We start from the raw sequence: 9,779 nt of genomic DNA, 5'->3' as shown, positions 1-9,779 counted from the left end.
TCCTACTTTACTCTCTTTTATGTCAAGTAAATGAAAATAAATATAACTTCCCCTCATCAATTTCAAGCACTTTTCCGATCTCACTTCCCATGCCTCCATTTCAATGTCCCCCCTGATTGATTTTTCATAGTGACAAAATATCATTGTCGTGTATGCCCGAAACAAATAATCACTCATAAAACCCAATTTTCGCCTAAATAATTATGAGTTCAATTCCCACATTTTCTAAGTCAAAACTATCTTACAAAACTTATCTGGTGCAGTTTACCGTGATTTGCACACTACCACATTAAACCCGAAAATTTACAAATTGTGCACCCGAAACGTAGCATATGCGGACCGCCACGATTTTATTTTTTTAAAACCCAAATCTTTAGGCACAACATCGCTCAACCTTGAGGTAAAACAATACGATATAATTTATGTCACACTGATAATTTGAATATTGTGACTCATTTAGCATTGATTACAGTCCAAAACCACACATAGCATAAAAAATAGATCTACCCCACTCTCTTCTATCTACATAATCAAGGGCATGGTGGGGGAAAAATGAAACTCCCTATAGGAAAAAGAGGTCTGGTTGCAAAGCGCACACAGCTGTAAGATCAAAACATTGTCAATAAAGAGATCTTAATAAGTGAAAGACATGAGGGGCAATCATCACCATTTTGATAATCTTTTTTGTTGCTTTTTTCCTGTCCCTTTTTCCCTTATTCTAATAAGCTCCAATTGTCTGTTGAATTTTTTAGGGAATATAAATATTTTCTCATCACCACCTTTCTAAAGCTCCATCATAAAAAAGGGCAATGGGCAAAGTACAAATGCAGTGGAACGAACAGATGAACGAGAATCGAAAATTTATCAAAGTTCAAAATATAATTTTTATAAAAAAAATTCAGTTCTCTCAAATTTTAGTGAATAAAATCAAGATTTTTACACCACAACTTAAAATATTTCTCTTCATAATTAATCATTAAATCCACCCGTCACCTACATTGGATCATGATAACAATTAGTAGGGCGTGTGAGTAGATTGTGGGGGCATATGTGAAAGATGACTACACAACTCCCTTTGGTCAATGACTCAACTCAATTGTATATAATTATGCATACGACAACTTTCTAGGAAAACTACTTATCCTTGCCTCCTAAAAATTAATTTAAGATGGCCAGTAGAATCATAATAATTTTAGAAATCTAGTTCTTTTGCATGGTCGAGATTTCAATAAATACAAATTATTAAATCAAAAGAAAAAGAAATCGACAAGTCAACTATAAGATAAGCATGTCCACAATGTGATCAAAACAAATAATCCTAGTTCAACAATTACGTTCAGATGTGCTCAGAAGTGATCTCAACCGCTCGATGTGTGGTTAGGCCAAAGTTGGATAAATCAAAATGGAGAATATTTCGACCCATATTTGGAACTAGTGCCTATAATTCTAGTCATATCGAAACTATGGTAGTATGGTGTAAACTTAACATAATTTTCTCAAAAGATGAAATATATAAATGCAAACAAAATGGAGTTTCCCTCTAAGGAAATCAAACAAAAAAAAAATATCCACGAGAAAACATAAACAACGATTTATATAATCTCCCAACAAAACACAAGAAGTTTAAGATTTTAGTATTTCCGCGTAAACAGACACTAGAACAAGGTAATGGCTTTAAACTGGAAAATCCTTGTACAAGAGCGGATGCAAACCAATCAAAACTCACTTTCAGTTTGGCAAGTCCGGAAAACTTCAGCCCGCATAACATCTATTGGCATGTGGTCATGAGTGTACCTCTCAGGGCCTAGGTACATTCCTGTCCTTTCCAAAAGATGAAGCCCTTCTTCCCTACCAAATCTTGAGGAGTAGTATTTCAGGTACTCGATGTCCTAGAACATCAAGTTACAGAGAGAGGTAATCAGAGACCGGGTTAAAGAAATCATGCTGTCGTTCACAAGCTTCAATGTCATGATACCCATCGTGTCATAGCAACATAAAGGGGTATCCGTTTCTTTAAAAAGAATCCCATCAACAAAATTAGTAAAAAAACAAACTAAATAAATCACGAACATTTGCAAATTCAAACACTAAAAACGTACCTGTAAGCCACTTAAGAGCCGCTCTAGTCGTAGTGAAGCAACAGGTTCCGGTGAAGATGAGAACACCTGACCAGGGTAATACAAAACCCCGTCACCAGGAGGGAGGCCACGCCTAAACCGAATCTGGAAAGAATAAGCGTATGCGTCAAAGATGCCAATACATATCGATCAACATAATGTCGTCTAGGTAGATCCAATAACCTCAGCACTAGGAACTGTTGCCTTCTCATAGCAATTGGCACCCCAATACAGAAAGCCAGTTCCACCTTCTTTCCATACACGCCACATTACTGCACGATGTTGTGTGCCTCGCATCCCTAAATGCCAATTTGGATGAGGATCCGATGGTCCCATGCACACATAAGTCCACCACTCCTGAATGATAAACATAAATGATGAGCAAATGACGATTCGAAGAGACCAAGTTCAACAGTCCGAGAACCCAAATGTACTGGTTCAATTTATAAATCATACAGACTAATCAGGAGTAAATATTTCGCGAGAATCCATCATTTGTAAACATGACTATTCTGCCGTAGCATATCAACATGCTAGAGGAGCACTACATATCATGAGAAGTCCCATCTGTCAGTAAAATCTAGTTCCAGATATTTGCTAATAGCATCGATAGCAAGAATGAACTAGCCTTGCTCATTCCTTGCAACATTCCAATCACATTGCATTTTAGATAGTTAATTCTATTGTGAACCGATGTCATCATTTCTCTGTGCCCTTTTCCATTCCAAAAGGCAGGATACATTACCTCACCGTTTTCAGGTTGAATTTCCGCAATAATATCCTTCGCCAGATCTTCACGGTTGCCAATCACCCATTCACTGTTAGGGAAAGATTGATGATTCTGAGAAATCTTTACCATCAAAGGAAAGCTACATTTATAATTGACCAATGACGCAATTAAAGCAGCAATCTCAAACTCAATTCTACCAAGCACATCCATGGCAACCTCCATCGCTAAAAGCAACAATAAGGACGGGATAAATAATCAAGAGATTGGAGACTATATATATTTACAATGATTGCCCTGGATCAAAATTGCCAAAGTTCAAGATTGCCAGGAACTTTGGCGTTGAAGACTAAGTAGGGTAAAAATTCCAACTTCAGATGCATGTCGGGGTTCAAGAAATGGAATATGTGCACTTGATAACTAAAATATATTGAAAACCATGAAGATATGGGTGAAAATAGAAACCTTGTGCAATAGATTTGAGTGTGAGGGCGAAGAAACTCGGGAACTTTAACAAAAGCCTCAAAGTTATTGGAAGCCAGGGGTGCATCACTTGGGCCTGCAATAAGATCAAACTCATCTGAGAAGATCTCTGGTATAAATGACTTGACTATCATACAGAGAGCGTCTCTGACAGTAGCATGTGTAATAGAAATGGTTAGATCGACCAGCCAGTGGAGCAGCTGCAGCTTTCTAGCTCTATTATTATTTATATACTTGCATGGCTCAAAGTTTGTTTGCAATTCAATAACAATGTTACATCCCTCATCCCACCACCATCATTTAATATCTTAGTTTAGTATGCAAAAAATGTCTAAGTAGCAGTGATCATAGGAAAAAAACTGAAATATAACCTATGTCTAGTCAGTGAAACTGCAAACAAACAAAAAATCTCTCCAGTCAGTCCCTTTGTTCAAAATCAGCCTTCCATATCCACATAGCTGCTTGAGATATACAACAATCTCCCTTTCAGCAAAAATCACATCTTATTGTGAACACCGTGCTACAGCACGCAGTTGTTTGAGCTGCGAACATCAGACAGGTGGCAGGCCAAAGTCCAGAGACAATGCAAAGTTTATGGGTAAATGTCAAATGTGTTCAATAATGGTCACAAGTCCATACTTAAATAAAGTACAACATAGTGGCGACAAATTTATCGTACTCAAAAGAAGTCAACAATGTATTCGACAAAGTGATCCATTTAAAGTAGGATACTAAAATATTGGATAAAACAGATAGGGTGCACATCAAACTGTACCCAGCACAATAACAAAAACAAGACGTCCAGGCATTAAATAAATGATTTGGAAATAACACGCAATCTCGGATCAATTTTTGGTTGCAATAACATCAGCGAATGTGCTTTCCCCTGTAACCAATGTCATACCAAAGATAATTTCAGCCGCGAGTACAAAGCAAACAGGTTTCTGAAAGGAAACAAGTTTTCAGCCATTTTTTGTCACTTAAAGCTGCAGCTTATTTGTTGTTTTAACTTGGTTTAAGAGTAGAATGGATAAGCCATATCAGTTTTCCTACATTAGATATATCTCAACCAGTTCTACATCTAGTTCAATGAAAGGAAAAAATGAGAACCTAAATAGTCTTACAATTTGTGAAGCGTAAGGGAAACTGCTCACCACAATAATAGGTAGTCATAATACGGGCATCAGGTGCATAAGCATGAATCTCACTCGCCATGTCACGAATAGCATTGTAATGTTCAAGGTTTAGTGGCTGTACGTCATAGAATGCCAGTTCACAAAGAAGCAACAGAAACATGTTCGAAAAAAAAATTGGAATTCAAATGTGACTTCATTAACCAAACATATATTCAACTGATGCTAAAATTTGGCACATGCAATCTAGTAACAATATGTACAAAACGTGAGATTTTCAATCAATAGAAAATAGGGGTTAGACCTTCAGTTTTTTTATAACATTCAGTAGAAAGTAGAAAAAGAAAAAGCAGATTGAGGTAGATTCATTTTGGGCTTCTCAGACTAAGAAACTCTAGCATTCCCAAGTGATACTGAATTTTGTTCATACTTGACGAGTAACAATTTTTTTGGAGGAAAAAAAAGGTCTACAGAAATCTAAAGTTTGGTTTATAAATATTATCATCTAATTGCATAGCTAGATCAATTATCTAATACTTTGGTATAGCAACTCAATAACAGCAAAATTAACAGTTTTTCCAGCTGCTATTTCATGATATAATTCAACACCCATACACTTCAAATATTGCTTCTGGGGAGGGATATAATTTTGTTTTTTAAGTTACACGTCAGCACCCCTTTGTGTGAGGTGTATAATTTAATATAACTAACTTTTGACTCTTACTTTGGCCCCTCGGAAACAAAATGATCCCACTGTTGACATATTTCATGACAGATTTTTCAAATATCTTTTCCACAGATTCTTCAAGCTTTTTAACTCAGGTCAATAACTTCCAATTTTCAATGTTATTTTTTCTTCCCCCTATTCCTTTATTTACCCATGGAAGCATCTGATGTAACTCAAACCCAAGTCATAAAAGACAACAAAACCAAATGCGGTTAAATTGGTCACCAGTTTTCATTTCCTTGTCATTCAAAAGATCACTTTAAGAAATGCAGAAAATGACATAACGAGCCAATCCAGAATATGTAGGATATGATATGAGCGGACGCTAAAAATTTCATGTGCATACCTCATCCCACAAGTAAAAATAAGCTTTTCTCCAATGATTCTTCGTTCTCAAAATCTCGACTTCTCTTTGCAGAAAATCCTTTGCTGTATCGCCACTAACGCACATTAAGAGGCAAATATAAAAAAATCAAAATAAGAAAGAGAATTATTGATAAAATTAAACGGGGTTTGGGGAAATCGCATGTATACCATGAGACTACTGGCCTACATGGCACAGCGTATGCTGCAAGCCTTGGATCACCAAAATACTCGTCTGATTTGGGATGATCAGCTGCAAAGCACATAAATGGATTATCTCTGTTAAGTGGTCTAGGTTAAGTGAATACTGCCATACTGCATTACCAGGCCAGGGACAGCTGTAAGTCAGTACTCGCATGCCTTCTCCCCACCTGCAGAAGTACGGGCTGATTTTATACTGAAGCAGCCACTTGAAGTGTTGATCCAGTGCCTCGTACCACTGGCTGCTTCCATGCTCAACACCAAAACGGTCCTCAATCACTGTATCAGATATCTGTGTATAGTTAAGCAGATTCGAGCGGGGAGATTATACTTCATTTAGATGAAAGGTTTATTCAGTACCAATTTACCAAATGTATCAAAATATTTAATTGCTGTGAAATTGCTTGCATCAATTTACCGAAAAGTCCAATATGCTACGAGTATCATTTTTTTCTGAACAGCATCTGTAAAGTAGCATTCTAGAGTAGTTAACATAGAAAATCTAAACTACAAGATAAAGCATCATCATTTACGAGAGTTGTGCAAAAAAGATGAAGGAAACAATGGAAAGGAAAAAGGTTAGCTATAAATGAAATGGAGGACCCAAAACTATAGGAAAGTAATAGCAACAGGGAAACATGGATCATAAAATAAAATAAAAAAAGCAGGATACTCCAATAACAGCTGGAAGAGAAGGTGTCACAGGAAGAATGAAATCCCACACTGTCAGACTTAGCTTCACCCGGATTGAAAGATTTGAAATGGCATCCTCATCCATCATGTCTACTGACCCGTTATCTGAATAAAAATCAGAAAATGATGGGGATAAAAGCAGTTTTTTCAAAGACGATGATGCAGAATTCACTCGTTCTACCTGGTAGTTAAGGTATAGAACAATAAAAAGAATTAGAAGCTAATGTCAGTAACCACAGGAATCCTCAAATAAAAAGAAGATGAGATTCTATCAAAGTAATAATTGACCCACCACTTCATCCAGTGGTTTTCCATCAATTGGCTCCATGACATCAAGACAATTCCTTATTTCTCTGTACATTTGATGTCTCTCATCTTTACCCAGGCATTGTGCAGTAGATCTTAATAAACCAGAATGAGAAATGCATATTAAAAAAATACCCTAATTAGTCATTTTATGCTGATATGTTGTTAACATCAAATTTTGATGAAGTAACAATGGTATGTCTAATTCCAATGCAACAATATTTAACTGAAGAAAGAGTAAAGACAATCACTCTGTGTCAACTCTGTTAGCTGTAATTATTAATTCTCCTTCATATTGACCTGGGGGCTGTGCAATTGGTACATCAATTGAAACCCATATTGCAGTTGTTTCTCTGCAAAGCAATAAGCATTATGCAACACGTAAGCTAGATGTTGAGTCTTAATGGTTAAGCAGTGACTGTTTTATGATTAAAAAGATGCCAGTACCCAGGAAATAGGGTCAGCTGGAACACAGGCACTTCAAGGGGGACAAGAGCATCTGGAACACCTAAAATAGGCACAACACGCCTTACTGTTATTGACTCACCAGCTACTAACCTGCTAACAGGTAAAAAAAGGTCATCAGGATTAATTTCATCACACCATGAGTTTATGAAATTTTATATTGAAAAGCCAAACCTATCACCAAATGTGGAACGCAGATCACTACATTGCACCTGCACAGTTCCAGCAAAACTGGATCCAGCCCATGAAACTTTTGGGCGTAAAGCTATTTGAACACTTTCCCTCTCATTTCTCGCTGCTAAAAGAGATATCTTTGAGGTAAACCATGTCAGATAGAAGGCACTACTGTCGCAAAATCATTCTATAGCATCTAATGAATCCATCATTGAAATGCCAACAGAGGCAAGTAAGATATGATCATGATTAAGTAGCAATAACATAAAAAGATTTTCACCTCGATTAAGTTCTTCACAAGGTACTAGAACACATGAACAGCCACTCAAATAAATTTAGCAATCACTAAGGGAATGCACATCCTCATAAATGCATGCATATATCTTACATGAAAATCAGGTAAACAGACCATAAAAATAATGACATTGTGGAAATTATATATGATCATTGAGGCATTATCAATCTGACGCATAACTTAGGTAAGCATTTCACATACCATAATGGATATATCATTCAACATTAACATGAAAAAGGGAAACTCGCAGACTTTATGAGTATAACATGGAAACAACACCAACTGCTATATGTATATCATCAGAAAATATAGTTCATCGACACTTACAGGCTCTAAGGTTCGAGGCATGTCTTGTGGCCCAACGTTTGCTGAGCTTGGTATGCACCATACATGCACTAATTCTGAAGAATGAATTTTCAGTGGATCGATTAATCCTGTTGGTAAACTTGGAGTCTGTGTGCCACTGTCACTCCATCCATATGCCGTCCCACCTCCTGCAACACCTTCAACTGGTGGCACCATCATCTCCTTATGGCTCCCTGTAAAAGAACAGCCCTAATATATGTTCAGCACCATCCTAAAAATTACTCGGCAGCAACAAAATCAGTCCGGAGATATGGTGGAAGTGACTACAATGGAGGAAAGACAAAATCATGGAGCAATTCAGATCTTCAAATCTGTTTCATTTATCTCTGCTAACACAAGTAGATAGAATCTACACCCTTATTTCATGTGAGCAAAAAAATCAGAAGGTTCATTAATTTATTGTAATTTTACCGCTTCTGCCTATGAACTCCTAATCTTTGCTGGTACGCTAGGCGGCATGTGATTTCTTTTCTGCTCGAGTGCAATCACCACCGACATGAACTAAATTAAAACTTGTCTTCTTTCATACTTTAAATAGTCTGTTATACATTAAGTCACATTTTATTAGTACATAATAAACAAAGTACATGGGAGGTATCTGTTCATTACATCCTAAAATCATATTGCATTAAAAACATGTAATCAGATGCTTTCTTTGAAACAGAAAATTATCTGAAAATGCATTGATAGTCGTTGAACTTGATTTTGTAAAGCCTCGTTACTGTAGAAAATTATTGATGACAAGTGTATCGATAATACATTATTATTACTACACATATTTGAGTTTTGAAACTAGACACATAATGTGAAAACAAAAATAAAATAAGGTAAATTTCAAAACCGACAACAAAGACTTATATAACCAGTATACCAACTCCGTTAGTTTTTTGGGTTTGATCCAGATGAAAAAGGAGAATTGATCATAAAATTTAAAGTTTACAGAGTTTAATGGCAATAGTAAGCAGAGAGTTGCAGGGTTTAAAGAACTATATAAATATAAAGAGATAAACATTAGTTCATCCAAGTGAAAATAAGTGTAGAACGGGGGCAGGAAAAATAACTTTGACTCCTATCTCCATCTTAATGCGTCAAACTTTGTTACTCCAGATATATTCCTCTCAATAACTAAACTCGACGAGAACATCAAATCACCCCGGAGACAAAATAATGCTTAGCATAAGCAACCGAAAGAAACTATTGAAAGTGAAATATTTGACTTCCCGCTTTAAAGTAGGAATCTTAACTCTTCAGAAACAGCAAAAAATCACTTTTTCCACAGAATAGTTTCTTATTCCTTCCTCGGATTTTTCTCACAACAAAGATAAATTGGTATTGATAAAACCACATAAAAACATAACAAAAAGAAATGGCAGCAAGATTAAATGAGGAAATCATCAATATATCCCCTGCACTCTAAAGAACAGTAGAATGATTGAATCAAAATAACATAGATTTGACAGATTTTACAAATTACTGAAGAAAACAGTAACAGTTAAGCACAAACCGGAGTTCTCCATTGGTGTTTGTTCCACACGGTGATCGATAATTCACTGGATTAACAACTTTCTTCGATCTCAAAATGGATGTTTATTTTCAGATAATTCGGAGCAAATTCGACTCGTAATCTGGAATTTGTCGATTTAATTACCGACCCATATTAAAGATCAGGGGAAATTGATACTGGCGCTCCCATTTTTCTATTGGAAATCCCACGTAATTCAATTTATCA

General features: G+C 36.2%; 1 protein-coding gene across 6 annotated transcripts; it reads right to left on the bottom strand.

Moving 5' to 3' along the window:
* Positions 1–1,560: 1,560 nt before the first annotated feature.
* On the bottom strand, positions 1,561–9,767 carry LOC140982786 (uncharacterized). 6 transcript variants are annotated; one of them, XM_073449484.1, is made up of 16 exons: positions 9,555–9,767; positions 8,012–8,223; positions 7,390–7,526; positions 7,198–7,311; positions 7,002–7,103; positions 6,737–6,845; positions 6,425–6,625; positions 5,875–6,043; positions 5,722–5,803; positions 5,534–5,627; positions 4,482–4,578; positions 3,310–3,403; positions 2,863–2,935; positions 2,301–2,474; positions 2,100–2,222; positions 1,561–1,889 (listed from the first exon to the last, which is right to left on the bottom strand). In XM_073449484.1, the coding sequence occupies exons 1-16, from the start codon at positions 9,565–9,567 to the stop codon at positions 1,716–1,718; spliced, it is 1,968 nt and encodes a 655-aa protein (XP_073305585.1). In that variant the 5' UTR covers positions 9,568–9,767; the 3' UTR covers positions 1,561–1,715. The 6 variants fall into 6 exon arrangements, with proteins under 6 accessions (XP_073305585.1, XP_073305587.1, XP_073305586.1 ...); XM_073449486.1 differs by having other exon boundaries at positions 5,722–5,785; XM_073449485.1 differs by having other exon boundaries at positions 7,198–7,308.
* Between the last annotated feature and the right edge of the window lie 12 nt (positions 9,768–9,779).

This window comes from Primulina huaijiensis, chromosome 8 (assembly GCF_012295235.1).
Source record: "Primulina huaijiensis isolate GDHJ02 chromosome 8, ASM1229523v2, whole genome shotgun sequence".
Taxonomy (NCBI): domain Eukaryota; kingdom Viridiplantae; phylum Streptophyta; class Magnoliopsida; order Lamiales; family Gesneriaceae; genus Primulina; species Primulina huaijiensis.
Note: the sequence above shows the minus strand (reverse complement) of the source record. Positions and strands in the feature narration are given on the sequence as shown.

Excerpts from the sequence above, each read along its gene's own strand:
- LOC140982786 (XM_073449484.1), bottom strand. Across the intron at positions 6,626-6,736 it reads GAAAACCACTGGATGAAGTG|GTAGAACGAGTGAATTCTGC; the intron begins GTGGGTCAATTA and ends CTTAACTACCAG. Across the intron at positions 2,936-3,309 it reads ACTCAAATCTATTGCACAAG|TGAATGGGTGATTGGCAACC; the intron begins GTTTCTATTTTC and ends TTTCCCTAACAG.